The following is a 21,653-nucleotide window of genomic DNA, read 5'->3' on the forward strand; positions in this document are numbered from 1 at the left end:
AAGAAAGAAAGAAAGAAACATATGCACGGGTGAATTGTTCATGTTAAGATACATAACATGTATTTGGAAAATAGGCCTTAAACCAAAACACTAGTTTACATAACTTGAAAACAGTAGAGGGACTCAAATCTGTAAAAAGATTAGATCAAAAAACCTCTTTGCTGGATTGATTTGCTGTAGACATATTAATCCTGCTACGTTTATGTCGGTGACTGTTTTTGTGAACATTCCCTCAGGTTGTTTGGTTATTCTACACAACTTGTTGGAAGTACTTTGTTGCTGTTATTGTTATTCATGCTACGTTAGCATCTTTACTCAGACTTTTGTAGAAAAAGGCATAAATATATGTACATAGAAAATAAAATGTATTTGCATAATAATGACTATATTTCAATACATACACCAGTGAAGAAAGCTACTGGCTAAACCTGACTTTAGCATTGTTTTCCTTACCGGCAGTGTTTCAATTAGCATGCTAAATTGTGTGCTTTAACTGCTTGTGTAGTAAAACCCTGTGAGGGCACCATCTTAAAGCACTACTGCCGTGCTGTGAAGTCTTTAGTGTCACAACTCTATATACTGCCATAACATGACATCTTTTGATTGTTTTTTAGTGCCATAAGCACTACATGAAAAAAAATGCTTTAAAAGCGTGTCCTGAAATCCTCCATTGTGGTCCATTCTATTCTATTGAACTCCACCTTGCTGTTTTTGACATTTCTTATGTCAAAGCCCATTAAGAATCGTGTCGGGGTTAGGTGAATCTGAAACCAACCCATTGTCCCAGGCATTCAACAAAACTGCTAGTCTATTTTAAAATATATGTAATATTGACCATCTCTAAAATGTATATAATGCAAGAGAAGAGGTGAGGAAACAGAGAGAGACAGTAAAGGGCAGACAGTCCCTCTGGAAGATTATGTGAGCTTTACAGTTAAATAAAGCGTGTCTTGAGGGAAAAGGAGTGATATCAGAGGAAGGAGCCATGTGTCAACAAAGACAGCTGGCCTCCCAGATAACTACATAGTCCTTTCCAGAACCCCTATATATCTGAGAGAAGACTTGGAATGATAAATGCAGTGATATGCATATATTACATACTGCAGTCACAGCATCTGTCACATATAATAATGCTTTTTTTTTAAATAGTGCACACAAAATGGAAGTCAATAGGGTAGGGCATCTTTTCAAGTTCGCTATAAATACACAAAGTATGTTTTACATGCCTTATTGTTCCCATCTGAAGCAAGATGGATTTTAAACAGCTGAATATAAAATTTACTAGATAATTTTATGCTTTAATGATTTACATGGTTTGTACAGATTTAAGATCTTCACTAGCGACACAAACTCAGCAGTCAATTTATTATTTTCCCTGAATCTATATTTCCCCCTCGGTTGTTCAAAGCTTGTTCTGCTAATGGGAATGCATCGATGGACCCGGGGTGCTTGTAGAATTATTTTGATTTAAAAAATCTTTTCACATGAACAGTTTTATTAATTATTCAGAGGTATTAATGATAAGTCAATACTGTAATTAGGTTTGAACCTCCCCTGTAGCCTCCATTTACTGTAATGGATTAAAACAGTGTCGTGCTAATGGAGCAGAGGATCGATTGTGGGAAATAGTGATTTTTAAGCTACCGCTAAATGATATCAGAAATGTTCATTTCCACTGTGTTCTGTTAATTAAAAGCAGCTGGACCCACAACGGGTTATTTTCTGAGTTTGATCCAGGTCAAGACTAATAACTTGGTCTGCCACTGAAACAACGTTCCCTTTCTGCTGATGTCACTATGGCCATGCAGCTGATTGGCTATTGTTAAGCAATGGAGATGTAGCTATTCAGGCATTGTTTAAGCACACTAGCAATTTATAGTTTTGTTATGCAATGCCCACTTTTATTGATTCAACGTTTATCCACTCATGCAAGTTGAGGTAGGGATTCAATTAAGATTTTTTTAATTCTGATGACTGAAAAAGATACAGAATCCAAAACAAAACATTGGGCTTAAATCATGGCAATGACTTAAACTGGTACAAGAGATGTACCATAAAAAAAACTCATAGGTTACATTAAAGCTACAGTACACGCACACTAATCTTAAAAAAAGAAGGAAAAAAAACGGCGGAAGACAGTCTTGTCAAGAAGCAGGAACGTGGGTGATAGAAAACTTCAAAATAAAATATGACCAAATGAAGTCATAAAAACATGAAACTTAACAAAAATGAAAGATGATCCTGTTTCACTCTGAAATATGTAAAATAAATATTTAATTACAATTTAATTAAATATGTAATTAAATGTATTATTTAATTAAATGTATTATTATTAATATTAATATTTATTTATTTATTTATTTATTTATTTTATTAGAATTTTTTTAAAGCTGCAATCCCCTTGACTTTAGTTCAGCATTCAGTCACAGAGTGCTGAGGTACATAGTACAGAAAAGTCAGAAGAGTTCTAAACTTTCTGTGAAGTAGAATCTTCCAGGAATGGGTTCCCATGGCCACCAAATACAGTGTCAAGCATTGGATGGAGTGGTGTAAAGCATGCTACAGGTGGACTCTGGAGCAGTGAAAACATGTTTATAGAGTTGCAAAGCACATTTCACATTTGGGTTGGGCAGAGAATGTTACCTGCCTATCTGTACTGTGCCAACTGTAAACTGTTTGGTGAGTGAAGAATAATGGTATGGGGCTGTTTTTCAGGGGCTAAAATAGGCCCATGGAAATTCCCCCCTGTGAAAGTGCTGTTTCACTTTTTCAAACTGTGTCACCCTCACAGCTTCATTATATTGTTTCTAGTATGAAATCTTCTGTTTGCTCTTCTGATGGTTTGCCTACTTATATTTTTATAAATATGGATGTTTTTGGATACTTTTAGTATTTTTGATAAATTTCAGTCTGGTTTCAGGGAGCTACATAGTACTGAATCAGCTTTGTGGAAGGTTAAATTACATCTAACTCACTCTGGATGCAGGTTCTGGCTGCATTTTAGTTTTGCTTGATTTAAGTGCAGCATTTGACATTGTGGATCACAATAATCTTTTACACAGACTTGATGCTCTGTGCTGGAGTCATTTGCCTCTTATCTCAAAGGCAGAACATTTTTTGTCAAAGTATTGAATTGTTTTAATTCCCATGCCCCAATACATCACGGTGTACCCCAGGGCTCCATCCTTGATCCTCTTTTGTTTGTATTTTATATACTTCCACTTGGTCATATTTTACAGAGACACAATTTATCTTAACACTTTTATGCTGATGACACTCAGCTCTACTTTCCTATTAAAAATAATAATGTTTTTTTGTTTGACTGCCTGTGTGACATAAAATGTTGGATGGATATGAGCTTCCTACAGTTAAACATTTACCTTTACATTTATTCATTTAACAGACGCTTTTATCCAAAGCGACTTACAGATGAGGGCAGTGGACGTGCTATAACAAGTCTCAGTTAGGTTAACACAGTACAGGTTATACAGATTTTAAATAATATAATAAATAAAAAGAAAACAGATAGAATAAAAAAAGAATGAAAAAATGACAAAACTGAAATTGTTATCTTCACCTCACCAGATAGGACCTCTGACATACAGTAGTTAATCATTTTGGTTCTTTATACTCAAATGTTCATGAATGTGTCAAATATCTTGGTGTCATTTTTTCTTCTAATTTGAGTTTCGATAAGCAGATTATTGCTTTTGTTAAAAGTAGTTTCTTTCAGCTAAGATCTATTGCCAAAATCAAGATGATGCTCTCTAAGAAAGATCTTGAAACCATTATTCATGCTTTTATTTCCTCAAAGTTGGATTATTGCAACTCTTTATACCTGGGTTTGCCTAATTCAACTATAAATCATCTGCAGATGGTTCAAAATGCAGCAGCCAGGCTTTTCACTGGCACTAAAAAGTGTCAGCACATAACTCCTGTGCTTGCCTCTCTCCACTGGTTACCAGTTAGGTCCCGAATTGATTGTAAAATTGTATTTTTGTTTATAAAGTTTTACATGGTCTGGCCCCAGTATATCAGTGAACTTCTTGTCCCGTACAATGCTTCAAGATCCAAGATGTTCTTCCAATCATCTATTTCTCTCTGTTCTTTGCTTACGTTAAAAAAACAAAAGGTGACCGGGCCTTCTCAGTGGCTGCTCCCAGACTGTGCAACAGTCTCCATCTCTATATCAGATCCTCCCCTTCTGTTTCTACTTTTAAATCTTCATTAAAAACGTATCTGTATTCTTTATGATTTGAATGATGTTGTTTATATTTTTACATGTTTTCAAGGTTTTGATCCATTGTGTTAATTGTGTTTTAATATCGTTTTAATTTTTGTTGCACTTTGGTTGCAACTTCTGTTGTTTTGAAATGTGCTCTATAAATTAATAAACTAAACTAAACTCTTACTGCCAGTGAAGGAAACTCTTAATGCTTCAGCATACCAATACATTTTGGAGAATGATGTTCTTCCAATATTGTTGGAACAGCTTGGAGAATGCCCTTTTCTATTCCAGCATCACTGTGCCTCAGTGCACAGAGCAAGGCCCATAAAGACATGGCTGGATGAGTTTAGTGTGGAAGAACTCGACTGGCCCACACAGAGCCAAGACCTCAACTTCATCAAACACTGGCATGTAGATTGTTAGCCAGGCTTTCTCGTCCAACATCAGCACCTGACTTCATAATTCTCTGCTGGATGAATGGACGAAAATTACCAACAGAAATGCTCCAAAATCTTATGGAAAGCCTTCCCAGAAGACTTTGAGTTGGTATAGCTGCAAAGGGGGAACCAACTCCATTCTGATATCTATGTATTTAAAATAGAATTTACAATTTGATGTAATGCCCCACTACTTTTGACTATATGGTATATTTGGGAACTGATTGTCCATACAATGGAAGTTAAGCCAAAGCTGTTCGGTTACCAACATCTAAAAAATATATATACATGTTTATATATATATTTTGTGTTTATCAGAAAAAGAAAATAAAAGTAATGAAATAGCATGAAGGTGAGTAAATGATGACAGAATGTCAGCTGGTTAGGGGTATCAGACAAAACTCTGCTGACTGGTTTTTGATACTACACAATACATATATCGTCTGAAGGGGCCTGATAAAGAGAATGAATCCAGTATTCATGGTGTGGAGATTTGATCTAACATTGTGGCTCATGTCACAACTATAACATTTGTCGAAAGAATCTAACATTTGTAGACATAACTTGTCAGGTTTTTTGTCTGTGGAATGACTTTGTACACCATGTTATGTCATCGTCTCTGTAGTGCTGTGGCAATGATGAATGGCTGATCACAGAGGGAATGATGGGTAAACACAGCCCCCATTCTCTCTATCACTGATATCACAAAGTCACACTGTTCGCTAAACATATCAGTGTCCTGTGGCCAGTCAACCTCTTTAACGGCTTGGCAGTATAAACAGGACCTTCAGAGAAAATCTGTAAGATGTCTGAAGACCAAATCCAACAATCTGTTGATAAATAACCTTTTCTCAGTACTTCTGACTGTCTGGCAAACTGTCATTCAATTAGATCTCAAAAATGGGGCACAGGTCACTCTCATCTTATGACGTTGATGTCAAAGAGCATAAATTCTAAACCTAACTCTACAATATCTGACAATAAATTATGCAGAAGTCAACATGAGCAGGTTTCAATTGGGAACTGTATTGGGTAACCTCTGAAAAAAGTAGTAAAATGTGTGTTGGTTTTGTAGTCAGAATATCCATTCCAGCTATAATGAGTACTGATTATTTCATTGACATTACTCTGAAAACATTAGTAGGATTTACAGTTGGGCTGCAGTAGTGTGCATATTGTTTATTTGTCACAAACAAAACTCTGAAAATAAAATATCCTATAAATTGGCAAATTTACTAACTAGTTCTGAGATGTGTTCACGTGTGTTCAACTTTGTATACCCTCCAAGACTTTGTTTCTTGGCACATAAAATCGTGTCCCTGACCCCTGCAAATCACATTATATGGACAGGCAATAGTCTATGGGTATGAAGTTAGCTATTTACTACTGTATATTGCATAGTGTAACTATACAATCTTCTAGAGAATAGTAATTTCTTGTGCCAAATGGCTTATCGAATTGTCATTCGCACCCTGAGAGACTACAAACACATTAATCGGCACCGTTGTACAGACACCAATACATGTACTGCACATGTACACAATTCAGCAATCCATCATCAAAGTGGATGTTCAATGACCTCAAATGGCATTGAAGAATGACTACACCCTCTTAATATTTTACTCAATGTCCTTTTTCCTACCGCAAGGTGTAAATTACCATATTGTACTTGGGCAGATGTTCAACTATTGTGACTTTGACTTGATGAACAGATAAGACACAAACAGATGTCACACTTGATGTAGGCGATGATAGACAAGGACGTGTCAAAGTGAAGTTTCGTTAATAAATGCATTGTCATTTCTCAACAAATAACTAAATAAATAAATCAAAACGAATGGTGTAAATTAACAAATGACCAAAAAAGAATAAAATCTGTGAATCGCTAATGTGACTTCTTATTTCCCCTCAGACGATGAGTGGACGTTTTTTCCCTCATCAAGCTATCATAACTGATGCAGTTCTCAGCCTGGACGAGGACTCGGTTCTGTCCACCAATGAGGTGAGAGATCACACATTCATTCATCATAGTAAATGTGGCTGTATTTGAAATGGTAAGAAATATCATATAATACACTATTTGGTTTTATCTTTCAAAATCTCAACCCTTTGTCATTAGCATCATATTGCAAATTATTATTGCAAATTATCATTTTGAAAAAGCACTTCTCAAATAAAGTGCAAAAAAAAAAAAAACTTTAGCATGTTGCTTAGCTAATATTGCAACACTTCGGTGGTCTATTTTTCACTCACAAACAAACTTTACTCTCCCTGTCTACTCCCTTTGTCCTGTCCTTTTTTACCTCATTATTTTGTCTTTTCTATTCAGTGGTATTTGTGATGATGCATGTATTGTCCGTTTCTGGCTTATTTTGTGTTTGTTCTGCACTTTGTTAATGTCAGTTCTCTGTCTTCATTTTCCCTGTGACAAGAGATGATATTTACACACTGCAGCATCAGCAGCCTGCTGGGCTCATTTTTAATTGCTCTCAGCTGTATCATTTAATCAGACAATAATCTGTGCTACAAAGAGAAGAGATATGGAGGCAGAAAGAGAAGAAGGATGTCTCTAAACGGATGTCCAAATTCACAAAAAGATTTTGATATCCGTATACTGATCCTGGTGAGAGGCAGCTTGTGTCTTTCTCAAAATATATTGAATTTTGACTTTCCTGTTTAAAAACAATGAATGCTGAATGAATGTTTCATGCCTGAAAAATGATTTGCAAGCTGTAGCAGTGTGTGGGATTGTATCAAAATCACCCCAAGACAGCTGATTGCATTAATACATTATACCTTTAATTGTATTTTTCAGGTACAGATTTTCTATTTACCTTTGAAGTACTTTTCCATGCTTTTCGTATTTTTAAAAGGTTAACTTTATGAGAACAATGACATAACAGTAAGGAACAAATATTTTATAATTATTAGTAATAGTAGTATTTTTTACCTTTTAATAATTATAATAATAATAATTATTATATATATATATATATATATATATATATATATATAATTTTCAGGGACCCCTTTTTAATGAATAAAAATGCAAAATATTTAATGTTAATTATTGATGGTGATTTATAAGGTGTTTCTTGGATATTTAAATTACATTGTATCAAAACACAGTGGTATAGTGTATAATGTTACAAAAGCTTTGTATTTCAGATGATGATCTTTTGATCTTTCTATTCTTCAAGGAATCCTGAAAAATTTTTACTTAAGTGTCTTAAATATTTATTATAATAATAATTAAAAAGTTAGTTGAACAGTGAATTAGCCTATTATAATGAAGGATCATGTGACACTGAAGACTGGATTAACAATGCTAAAAATTTCTGACATAAAATTCCATCCTCAAAAGTAGCGCAATATTTTGCGAACTACGTCCTTAGAATTTTTGTTAATGTTTCAAAGGCCTGAATGAGATTCCAGTTTCCGAGCAAACCGGCCAAATCTGGAATTATTATTATTTAAGGGATTATAAATGTGTAGTTAACAGCTATCATTCCATGAGCTGTGATATGCAAATCTGTGTGGCTGCCGTGCCAATTCACAAAACATGGCTGCACCATCTGCCAAAGATGTTTCAGCCAAGGTGAAGAATTCTGGGATTTATTTATTCCCCAGAGAGGGGATTTGATGTTTAGGGTGTCGTAGGTCTAAGTTTGATTCATAACACTTTCTATGAAGCCCGTATTTCTAATTCATTATAAGGGTATTCTTAAGGCATTATTACAGAGCCCAGCACATGACATGAAAAAAAAAAAAATTTGTGCACACGATTTACTAATTCGTTCCCTCGATATACTAAACCGTGCACAAGATTACTATTATCTTCACCTCAATTTGCTAAATCGTCCACACAATTTTACTAATTTGATTATCATTAACAGAAGTGCTCACCAACACAGATTTAGACAGATCTGTGAACAATATTTGAGAGAAATAGGCTTTATTTTTGTACATAGAAAATGTCTTAGATCTTTGAGTTCAGCTCATGAAAAATGGGGGCAAAAACAAAAGTGTTGCGTTCATAATTTTGTTCAGTGGATTTACAGTAGCAGACATACCTGTACTTATGCTCTAATGACCGCCAGTTGACATGCAGTTCCTTATCAACAGCTGTCTAAAGGGTACCATCAAAATAATCAAACTGATATTACAATAAAAATAGTTCAAAGCAAATATGTCATATTAAACATTCATCTTGTGGCAATTTGAGAGAAACATTTTTTTACTACTATTATTATTATTACTACTTATAAGTGGTTTTTGACCGCTTTAAGTAAAATAGCATCAGAAAAATGGCAAGATATTAGACTTACAATACAGTACATTATAATTACGAGAAGTATAATTCATTGTAAAAGTGGATGCAACATGTTCATTGTGTTATAAATCATCATACTCTTAAAAGCTATAACCACAAAAAAGGTATATATTTCTAATATATAGAAATTTCTTATGAATATTCATAGAAATTATTTTTATAATGCATTATGCATTCATTATAATGCCTTAATAATACCCATATAATGTTTTATAAATGCAGGCTTCATAGAAAGTGTTACCGTTTGATTAAGGCAGAGATGATCCAAGGGCTAAGAAGAAATTGTTGCCAATGCAATTCTCCAAAAGTTTATGGGTTTAACAGTGTTAAAAACAAAAGCAACACATTTCAGGCAGAGTCTATGGGACTGTGAAGCTTGTCTGTAAATACCCTGGCAGGGGTGGGAGAAAGAACAATGTGGGAATTAATCTGGTTATGGAATGTACTGTTAACAACTTTGCAGTCGGATCTTGAAAGATTTTGTTGATCCTCTTTGATGGAGCAAGTTTTAAAAAGCCGCACCATTCAGCAGTAGAAGTCAGCAAAACCAATTCAATCCCAAAGACTGATCTCTTTCCTTTCACATTTGTGTGACACTATCATAATTACACAAAGTTTGAGGAAACAAAGATACGCTTCAATGTTGTTGGAGTATTGACAGTGTGTAAAAGCATAAGATAAATATGATTTTAGTTTTTCTACTCCAAAATGTAATGTTTAATTCATTGTTACATGACATCCCTTGGAATTGCTTGTGAAATTTACTAGCAGTTTTAAAGTGCACTGGCTGTACTGCAATGTATGCTGTAAATTATAATCTGCTTCAGAATAATATTTCAAATGTCATAAGCAGTGAAAATACAGTACGTCCAATCAGATGGCTGGAAAGCTTCTAATTTTTCAAGTTCATTATGTATGGCGTAGCTCAGTGTGTGTTTGAAACCTGCCATTCATAATTCATCAAACTGATGTTTTATTAACTGCACCCAGTACATCTTTACCTCTGCCTGGCCAGAATATCCACTTAACTTTTATAGCGCTACAAGATTACAGAACCCGTATTACAAAAGTTTAATGAGTCTCAGTTTCAGTGAGAAAGCTCTTGTGGCTTTAAACAAATCCAGCAGCATTTGAAGGGAAGCTTCCTCTCGTTTCGCACAGTAATCTGCCCCAGTAATTGCCCTTTAAGCATTTGGGAGGGTTTTAATTGAAAAGTGCTGAGAATGTGAGAATTTGGCATATTTAGCAGTAGTTTCCATTTTGTTAAGGCTGTGCGGCACTATGGCTCCATAGAATTGATAATTGCATTGTTTCGACTCATTAACTGGCTTATTAAAATGGGAAATGTAATATAGGGGTTGATTTTTTTGTGCTGCAAGCATCATTAGACTGTAAGCACATGTGTGGCATAACAGCGGCACAGCAGAGCCATTGGGTTATGATGTCTGTGCTAGAGTTAATGGCCTGAAGAATTGACCAGAAAGGGTAATAATTGTTACAGTGTACATTGACAGATTAATATAAATTACAGCATTAATCTAGTGTTTGTGCATGTTTCTGCAGGTTAATTTGTATCTTCATCTATTGTATATTTGTTTTCTCATTTATCTTTATTGCAAATCTGACCCTATAAATGTGTGCTTGCCAAGGAGGTTAGCATTCCCATTCATCTTAATGGCAGTTGCTTGGATGGTGCATGATCCCCACAATGGAATTCTGCCATCTTTTTTTTTTTTTTTTTCAATCATCTGAACCATGAATGTCATGTGACTAATCACACAGATTATGTCGTCTAATCTGTTAGTCTGTTTAAGATTAATGTATACTTTGGCTTTTACACATACAATAGGGTATGCATGAATGCATGACAGTCTGCACAGTACATGCAGCTGCACACTTTTTTGTTTTGCACTAATTAATTTGTCATATCTTATGGAAAGAAAAAACACAGACACTGGACAAGGATGAATCTTTCTAGTGTGCATTTGTCAAGCATAGTATGTTCACCCATACTATGAAAGAAATGCAAAAAAATACAATACAATTATGTGAAATTTTGGCTTTAAATTCTGCCCCATTATTACAATTGACAGCAAGTTTACATTCAATGAACAAACGATGGACTGAAGCCAGAAAAAAAAGATCTGTTGCTAACTCGATTAAATTATGAGTGGCTTATATTTTAGAAAGCCGTAGTTTCATAGTCCCAAAAATCCAAAATGTCCCATTGTTGGAATATTTCACTACAATCTGAAAAAAAAAAAAAATACATGTACCTTCTCAACACTGTCGAATAATATTAAGGCTGTAATGCTTAGATGAAAGTATGTATTTGATTATATAACGTTGTTGGGATTCTTTTTGTTGTTGTTGTTTGTCTGCTATAAACATTTTACCACAATGTTAAGAGACAGATTTTGGATCATCTTAAAATTGGTTATATACAAATTTGCAGCAACGACCAACAGAAAGCTACAGATTATCATACATGACATGCAGTAAAAATAGATATTTTGGCTATTAATTAAGAATTACTTCCAGTTAATTCGTGACCCTAAAACAAGGGGATGCAGTAGTACATCCTTGGCATCTTATTTGCCTAAAACAAGGGTAACAATAATAAGATCTTGGCCACAATATCTTGTTTTTTTTCCATTTCATATGCAGCACTTCATAGATAGCTGCTTGATTTGACAGTGACTTCTGTGTGAGTGCTTCATTTTTTCTCCAGTATTGACAATTTTGTATCTGCAAAATTCCCCCAGAATTTCATGGACTTTACTAATTTTTTAGACTGAACACTTCAGATTCACCCTTTAGCACACTGCTAAATGAAATAAGAGCTAGATAATCAGTTAAACTCATTTCTAAGCCATTTGTGAGTTCTGTTCATCTCAGTCCAAGCCTTCAACACTCCTTCTGCCATTCATCTTTCCCACTCGCTCAGATCCATAATCAAGGTCCGGTACACATAATGAATGCAGCAAATTTCAGTGTGTCACCCACAATGCATTGCTGGAGTGATGCGCCTTAAAGCTATAACTCCTTAAGGCCATGTTATTTGCATGATGTCATAAATCTGGCTCCGAGTCCGCTGCTAACGCAGCGATTAATCTATTGTAACATTAAGGGGGACGTTTGCAACCTTTTCCTCTGATTTGCGGGTCCATTTTTTAATATGTGTGCATGCTGACTTTGACAGAGCAAGAACTGCTTTCATCCCCTGAATGCAGACAAGTCAGTTGCGTTGACGCTGAAGCATGTCTGAAGGCATTACAAAATCCAAGGCTAAATAAAGAGCCGAGCTAGACAAGGCTTGTTCTTTTTGAGCTCTCGCTGGCTCCTTTGATAATTTATCTCACTGAAAGTGAGCCCATGTCAGTTCTTTTAACAGACTATCAAAAGAGCTTATGATGCTTTTGTTAATTCTACTTCTTTAATCTTCTCTGATGAGTTTCTTAAGCAAGGTCTTCCCTTTGGTTTTATCTGTGAAGAGATAATAGAAATGAACATAATGTCTTTATTCTTAAAGGAATAGTTTAACCAAAAATAACAATCTTCTCCGGGTTTGCAGGTGGATTTTGCCTTCATCGTTTGGCAAAGTTTTCCAGATCGGATCGTAGGCTACCCAGCACGCAGCCATTACTGGGACAGCGGGAAGGGGAGGTGGGGTTATACCTCTAAATGGACCAACGAATACTCCATGGTGCTCACAGGAGCTGCGTTCTACCACAGGTAATGTCCAGACAAAACTCACCTGAAGAGCATTTGAAGATTCCAGTGTAAAGCAAAAAAATTGCAGTTCCCATTAAACTCTCCATGAATGATTTCCAGTTTGTGGAAAGGCAGTTAAAGATGTTACTGTTGTCGTTTCAAGAAACCCACAATAATTACAGAATTTTTCTTATACAAAAATAGTAATACAGTATTATTTTAAAAAACTTCTTTTACCTTTAGGTTCATTGGTTCCATAAAAACAGCAAGTGAGGAAAAAAATGAAAGAAAGGCAGGAATAAATGCATGAAACCTTTTTTTGCAAAGAACTTTAGATCTTGTTTCATTTGCTCTAATTGTTTCAGAGACCCATGAACAGTTGTGGATTACAGTGTGTGTCATCTGAAAATATGCGTAGTCAGTTTGCCATAGCTTATACAACCTGATTAGCTGAGTTTACTAATCCTTCACAAAAATAAGCTAAATTCTTTGCTTATTTTAATCTGCTTACTTGCTTAACTTCTTCATAGGGCATTATATACACAATCACCAAAAATAACACTAACTGAAGATTCAGCTGTTGGCGAAGATTCCTAGAGCCAGGTCTGACCTCAAATGCTATTAATGCTTGTCTTGTGTATGCAAGAAGGGCACATGACTTTTGAGAGGTACGATAAAGAATTATTAGTGAATAATACAACAGGGGATGGAGTTGTCATCTCACATCAACATTTTTTGACTGTCAGTTTCTCATGGATTATTAAGATGTTTGGACTATAATGATGGCACCCATTCACAGCAGATGATCCATTAGCGAGCGAGAGGTAATGCTACATTTCTACGAATCTGTTCCAATAAAGAAACAACCTCATATAGTATTTGTGTGAAATATTCTGGTCATTTAAAGCTGCACTAGGTAACTTTTGTAAAAATCTATTTTTTACATATCTGTTAAACCTGTCATTATGTCCTGATAATCTGTGAAAAAAATCAAGCTCCTCTGGCTCCTCTGGCTCCTCCCAGTGGTCCTATTGCCATTTGCAGTTACAGACCGCTCCCGGTAAGAAACAACCAATCAGAGCTGCGGTCCGAAACTTTGTTTGTGTTCAAGATGTAGAAAAATGTATATAATAAGCGAGTACACCATGAATCCATTTTCCAAACCGTGTTTTTAGCTTGTCCTGAATCACTAGGGTGCACCTATAATAAGTGTTTATATTCAGACTATTTTAGATTGCTTCGGGGGTACCGCGGCGGAGTAACCCAGTACCTTTGTGATTCTTCATAGACATAAACAGAGAGAAGTAGTTCCAGCTACAATGTTCTTCTGCAAGACGCAAGCAGTTCTGTTTATTAACCGCTAGAGCGTCAAAAGTTCCCTACCGCAGCTTTAAGTGTGTTCTCACAAAAAGCTTGTATTCTCTTACAATATTCCTCTTCCTTTGCAATTGTTTTAGCAATTCTTATTGAGTTTTGTACAAGAAAAATATCTAGACGGATATATTTTAGATATTTTATTACAAATGCACCTGAACATACTACATGCTCACTTGTGAAAAATGCCTTTATAACATTTTTCATAGCTGGACCATCATGCAGAGACATGAACCAAAGTCCCTCCAAAGATATCTCAAAAGACTTTTATACAGTACCCTGATTTGCCTGAGGAAAGAAACAACTGATTGTTTCTGTAGCTTATTAAATATAATATATTAATATAACCATCAAGTTCCACATTACAGTGTGTAATGTAATGGATAACGTTACTAATTACATCATTGTCACGTGGAATCAGTAACGGGCTACAATTTCTAAAGGATCTACCAAGCTCTGTTTAGACATACAGCAGAAGTCTAAAATATGTTACACCTATATTATAATTCATAAAATTAGTTAAATGGTGTTAAATAAAAACACTTGTTCAGCTGTTAAGTGAAGAACAGGTTTTCTAGATGCTTTAATTAAATACCATTTATTAAACATTTTAAATATTTAAAAGTCATTCAGTTTCATTAAAATTGTATGACTGATAGCCATTATAGAGTCTTGTGAGTTAGTTATGCTACATCTTTAACCAGCATCCTAGAAGTGATATTGTTTGAGTTTTTAAACGAATATTTGAAAGAAAAATAGAAAGACATCTAAAAACAGAGCAGCATAGCAACCGCACAGAAACACCCTGAACAGCATCCACAACACCCTAATAACAGCGCAGCAGGGATTCACAGCTTGTTGAATCTTCAGTCGCAGGCTTTTTTCCGGCTCTCACAGAATTTGGACAAGAAGCTAGTACGAGGTCAGTGTCAGGTGCTTGTAAAAGCCGAATGTGAGACCTGCTGCGATAGAGATCGCTCAGAGACAGGCTGATATTAAAGCAGGTAATAAATGTTCAGTCTGACAGCTTCACTGGCCATATTTTATCCATAAATGGCACAGGTGAGATGGAGTTCACAGTTTGTTTTAGCTGAAGGTCTCTGAAATCATCAGTCAAAACACACACATTCAGACTGACACATCACACACCCGACTCGTAGATTAACCGCTTTGCTACTGGTCAGCGAGCTGACACAGCACCTGCAAAGTGACCCCAGCTTAAAGTGTGCAGGAGAAAAGGACATAAATAAACGTGTGAAGAGAGATAAGGCACCTGCCGCGCTGAGAGGAATGCTCTGGCGGCTGTCCCTCAGAGACAGAGAGAAAAAAGAGAGGGAAGGAAAGAGAATGACAGAAAAGACGTCTGCAGGCAGGATAGGAGATTCGGTTTAATAAGGACAGCGAGAGAGAGAGAGAGAGAGAGAGAGTAGGTGTCACTCACAGAAATGAAAACATCTGTCTTTTTGAGGTTCTCACAGCAGGGTGGCCTCTCTGTCTGTGCTAGATATCATGACTATACTCTCAGTCCCACCCAGAGGAACATGTTAATACTCCAAGGTTGCTCTTGGAGCACTTGTTTAAGTTGTTTCTCCTAAAAGAATAGATTGTTAAAGAGATAGTTCAGCCAAAAATGTTATTCTGTAATCATTTACTCACCATCATGTTGTTGCAAACCTGTATGTATTTATTTCTTCTATGGAATAAAAAAAAGAAGATATTTTGAAGAATGCTGGAAACCAAACTGTTTGATTTTCCATATAGTCTTCCATATGGGAACCAAAACTGCTTGGTTATAAATGTTCTGAAAAATAAGTTATTTTGTGATCTCCAGAAGAAAAAATGCATACAGTTTTTGAGCAACATGACAACGGTGATTCACTTTCAATACGAAAAAAAAAATGTATAATGAAATAATTGTGTAGAGTATTATAGAAAGAAATACATTCTATTAAGTTGATATTTTTTCTGCCAATTCATAATAAATAAATATAAAGCTTGGACTGCAAATAAATCTGTCAATACTCAATCTTAGATTCATCTTCATAACAAATGCACATATTAAAAAAAGTAATCCATATGAACTGAACAAGTCTTCTGAGGTTATTTGACGGCTTTATATAATGAACAGTTTTAATTTATGCTTTTATTCACATATCAACATTAATGAATGCACATACAACGAGTCCCTTCAGAAAACATTTTTATTTGGATTCCTATGGATTACTTTTACAATCTTTTCATGACTTTTGAAGCTTAAAAGTTTTGGTGGAACTAACTTTCAATGGAGGTACAGAAATCTTCATTTGTGTCCCTTGACCACAAAACCAGACGTAATTGATGAATGAATTCATACATAATCTAAAAGCTGAATAAATATGCTGTTTGATGTTTGGTTTGTTAGGATCGGACAATATTTGGCCTATATTTGAAACTCTGGAATCTGAGGGCACAAAAGAATTATTGCCTTTAAAGGTGTCCAAATTAAGTCCTTAGCAATGCATATTATTAATCAAAAATTAAGTTTTGATATATTTGTGGTGGAGAATTTACAAAATATCTTCATGGAACATGATCCTGATGCGTAATATCATAATAATTCTTGGCATAAAATAAAAATCTGTAATTTTGACCCATTTTTGGCTATTTCTACAAATATAACCATGCGACTTATGACTTGTTTTGTGCTCCAGGGTCACATTTGTGTTTCAAAGATGGATTAGAACAACATGAGGGTGAGAAATTAATGTTTTATTTTTGGGGGGTGAACTGTCCCTTTAATGGCAGGGTTTCTGAGCAGCATTCAGAATGAAAATGGTTAGTTTTAACATCCCTACAGGCAAATTGCCTTGCTTTTGCTTTCATGTCTCCTCTTTCCTGTTATCTAATTAATATATTTATTTCTTCTTCTTTTTTTTTTGGTCAGGTATTATCATCACCTGTACACATACTACCTGCCGACATCTCTGCTGTCAATGGTGGACCAGTTGGCCAACTGTGAGGACATCCTCATGAATTTCCTCATCTCCGCAGTAACCAAACTCCCGCCGATCAAAGTCACCCAGAAAAAACAGTACAAGGAGACCATGATGCAGCAGGTATGAGTCTGTGTGTGCATGGGTTGGAAATAGACGCGTGTGTATCCAGAGTGATTCCCTACTGAGGTCAGAAATGCCTGTGTAGTGTGTGATGGATGGAGGGCCCCAGGGCTGTGAGTGTGTGTGGATCTGATTCAGCAGTATAGGCCTGTTTGATGAATGTCCTCATGGTAAGGCCAAATGAATGATTGACAGCAAGGTTGCAGTGCTATCCTTCTCTCTGTCTGACTCACTTGTCTCTTCCCACTGTTCTGAGATCACTCAGAAATAATATTTTCATACCTTAATTGGGAATGTGAGCTAAATTAGCCGAGACTCTAACTGACCCTTCCCCGGGTGTTTGATTGACAGGCAGTCTGACCAATCATGACGCTGAATCTGACAATTTGTCTGACAAACAAACCACACAGGAGAGTAGATTAATGTCGGGCAGATTTAAACTTGAAAAAATGGCATGTATTGACATCTTTCCGTGGTTGAATCAAGTTACCCTCTTATTGTTCATTCATGTTTATTTTGCACTAGTAAAGAGGAAGAAAGGATAGGTTCACATGCCACTTGAACAGCAACCTGTCACACCTCATTAATGAGCCTCAAAACGTTATTTGTAAAAGAAAGCTGACCTTTTTTTCATACCAAAAGTAAGCTGCTCTTTCTTGTCCTTTCCACTGCATGAGAACATGATGAGTGGTGTGAGAGCGACATGGCTTGTCAGACGTACCAACATTGTAATGAAAAGGGGCGGGTCTTTGCGAATGGTCAATTAGTTAGAATCTCAGTTTCTTTAAAATTTTGTAATGAAACAGAATTCATAAATGTTACAAAATGCCTTTCTGTGTTCCTCTGCATGTCCAAGGGATTGGTCTGTATTAGCACATTGTAAGCTTCTTTAACAAGCAGCTAGACATCCTTCTACAGTGTTGCTCATAAATGTAAGGCCATAACTGTCGTCTGTTCTCTGAGTCGTGAAATGAACACCCCGTGTTCGCTCTGTTTGTCGGTGTCTTCTAAAGTGCCGCCCAATTCCAGGAACATGCTCCTGCTTTCATTCATAATCTGCCTGGTGAACCATACACAGACCTCTCCCTCTCTCCCTCTCTCTCTCAGGGCTCTAAGGCGTCTCGATGGGCCGACCCGGACCACTTTGCACAGCGTCAGTCCTGCATGTACTCTTTCACGAGCTGGTTTGGCTTCATGCCTCTCCTTCACTCTCAGTTGCGTCTGGACCCCGTCCTCTTCAAAGACCAGGTCTCTATCCTACGCAAGAAATACAGAGATATTGAGAGGTTGTGAGGGGCGGACGCTGAACTCATCCGAACATCCCCTGACAGACCTGAAGTGTTCAGCTCACCTGGTCTCATTAGAGACTTAATTCAAACACAATATATTCCATCTACAGAATAAGTGATAACAAAATATGCAACTCTGAATGATTTTATCTGCGGCCAAAGGTTTCGTGGCAAGCATTTGCTCAGAATAGGACAGGCTCCTTACGTGTTTGAATTTGTTGTTGTCGTCTGTGTTGATGTCTGCGATGGCCGTAGCCACTGCACATGTATGAACAGGAGGCAAAAGAGGCGTGTGAATGAATGAAAACAACTCAACGAGTCGCCTATGCCTGCAATATGTATTTTAATTTCAATTTCTTTTTTAAGAAATTCTTTTTTTTAACAAGTTTAAAACAATAAAATCTATGAATGCAAAGTGGGTTTGCACCCTAAATACTCATTTCTGTTTCATTGTATTGTTTGTCTTTTAAAACACCATTCGTGCACTTCACAACAGACCATCCAAAATGAATGATATTTACACTTCGTATTTTGAGAAAATCAGCAGTCAGTTTCTGCAGTTCAGATTTAAAAGCTAGCATAGAGCTGTTTAATGTGAGCGTGGTGTGAATTATGGGGAATGGGGTGTAATTAAGGTTTGAACCCCTTTAAGTCAAAACTAAAGCTGGTCTTTTTAAATACTTTTTTTACATATATGTTGACACCAGACAAATGTGTTGTATTGCACAGCTGAGAGATGCAACCCAGATTAGAAGCTAGCGGATCAGTTCACACATTTTGTGTGCATGTTTTTATGTTTGTATCTTGTCATACGTGCTAATCAAATTTTGTCATTGGATGTATACCCTTATGTAGTGCACTATTTGAGGAGATAACCATAGCCCTATGCCAGTAGCCACACTTCTTTGTAACAGTATGTACAACAGTATGTATCTTCTACAGTTTGTAACAAACAACACAGTTTATTTGCTATGCTTCACATTCAGTGAAAAAACTCACATAATAATCTCAATATCTCTTCAACATGCAACACTTTACTCCTTAATCTAATATCTAATTAATTTAACTTAAACTGGAAAGTTTTCCTTGACATTGCTCAAGTTAGCACTATTGGAAATACTCTGGATTTTAAGGGCACTGATCTTTGGCTTTCTTTTTTCTTCAATTTATGTGCACTTGTAGTACTTCCTTTTATGCAATTTTATGCTCAAAAGTGTGGGTATTGGGACTTGCCCCATTTGTTGTGATGCAGTGGTCAATCCCATAATGCACTGCAAAAATGAACAGATTTCTTTGCACATTCCACACTTCTGCTGTTTTGCTCAGGTCAAGCATTTCAATGGATATTCCACCCAAAAATGAAAAGTACCCCATGAATTAATCACCCTCAGGCCATCCTAGGTCGGTATGACTTGTATCTGACTTTTTCTTTACAAATCCTAATTTTGTACTTTCTGATTAATTAGTGACTAGTGTGATTTTTTGTTTGTTTGTTTTTTTTTTTTTTTGCTCTCTCCACTGCGTTTCTGCATTCATCACTTCTCACCAGAGAAGCCCACAGACCATTGGCTAAACGTCTGATGCATATGGGACACACTTCAGAAGTGTTGAAGTCATCATGGGATTGGTTGAATTCTACAGGATTTCCGCGAGACGTGTGTCGCATTCTTTAATGTTCCATCCTGAAACAAAGATACGGTGGGGCTTAACCTCCTCACGAAAGAAGAAAGTTGTCTATATTTACAACAGTGATGACGAGTGCTTATCAGGATCAACTAAACCCTGGATTTTCTAAAGTATGTGAAATATTTTTAAATTACGCATAGAATCTTTAAAATATGTCCGAGTGTTTTACACACCGGTCTGTTATTGTGGTGACATTTCCACGCCACGAAACGTGATGATGAATGAAACGAACTGTGATTGGTTGTTTGACATGTCGGCCTTGGCCAATGAAAGCTGCCATGAACTGCAGACCTTTTCGCCTGATCTGAGGTCAAAACCTGATGGGGTCGTGTTACGTGAGACTAGACATTTATTAACCACCCGTGGTTGCTCGAGTCGTGTGGAGCAATTTTTGTAATGGATGGATGCACATTTTTTGGGGGGACTTCAAAATCTCACCCACCATTTACTGCCATTATAAAGTTTGGAAGAGCTAACTAAAGCAGCATTCATCTAAAAGAAGAGAGTCATATACACCTAGGATGGTCTGAGGGTAAGTAAATCATGGAGTAATTTTCATATTTGTGTGAACTATGTGGCAACACAAAATTTATTCCCTCATCTTGTCAAAATATTTCGTCCACAGCCAAATCATTCACTTACATTTAAATTACTATTTACTTGTGTGATTTATGATAATTACAATTTAGTGTTTTGTTTCACTCTGTCCTAAATGAATGCTTGCAAACATAAATGTACCTGTGTAAAATACAGTAGTAAAAATTTCATACAGTAGGTGTAGTGGGCAGAATATGCAAGGACGGTCATTTTTACAATTTAAGTCACGCAAATATATAACAGAAAAATAGATAAATTAATAAAAACTATGTTGACATTGGACCATAATGCCACTCCACATGTAGACTGTGGAAGTTGGAGACTGATTGCGAATACCAAATGGATTTAATATGAATCTACAATATTAACAATAGCTGTAGAGAACATTTTTGTAAGAGAATCCATATTTGATCCATACAGAATCCATTTTGGCATGTTCCTATTCATTTTTAGGCTACACCATCAAAACAAGTTCTTGCTTACAACAAGTCTAAACTTCATCCAGTCACAGCTCATGTCTTCTGGATTCATTTGGACATGATACTGGATCTGACCTCTCCACGTCATCCCATACCATCTGTTTATCAGCATATTAGCATATGTTAGCAGAGCTGATGTAACACACACTCTCTCTTGAAGTTTTTGTCTCACAGGTGATGCCTTTATTAGAGTTGCGGCGAGATGTGTGTATGTATTGACAGGCTTTGATATCTGTCTGAAGTTTAAACTCTTTCATCTTTATGACAAACAGACAGAACAAAAAAAGAACGGCGATAGGTAGAGATCTGCCCTTTCACGGTACCTCCTTTCCAGCTCTCTCTCTCTCTCTCTCTCTCTCTCTCTCTCTCTCTCTCTCTCTCTCTCGTTAGCCTGTGTTCTCTCTTCGTTCACCTCTTCATG

The 21,653-nt window shown here is 36.2% G+C and overlaps 1 protein-coding gene across 1 annotated transcript in view; it reads left to right on the plus strand.

The window, feature by feature from the left end:
• LOC127983603 (exostosin-1) overlaps positions 1–18,909 on the plus strand; it is a 266,123-nt gene extending 247,214 nt beyond the window's left edge. The window contains exons 9-12 of the mRNA XM_052585801.1: positions 6,578–6,667; positions 12,573–12,733; positions 17,010–17,181; positions 18,289–18,909. Coding sequence (XP_052441761.1) covers positions 6,578–6,667; positions 12,573–12,733; positions 17,010–17,181; positions 18,289–18,474 — 609 coding nt within the window. The 3' untranslated portion in view covers positions 18,475–18,909. The remainder of the gene's footprint in view (positions 1–6,577; positions 6,668–12,572; positions 12,734–17,009; positions 17,182–18,288) is intronic.
• The last annotated feature ends 2,744 nt before the right edge of the window (positions 18,910–21,653 follow it).

Source organism: Carassius gibelio, chromosome B20 (genome assembly GCF_023724105.1).
Source record: "Carassius gibelio isolate Cgi1373 ecotype wild population from Czech Republic chromosome B20, carGib1.2-hapl.c, whole genome shotgun sequence".
In the NCBI taxonomy this organism is placed as follows: domain Eukaryota; kingdom Metazoa; phylum Chordata; class Actinopteri; order Cypriniformes; family Cyprinidae; genus Carassius; species Carassius gibelio.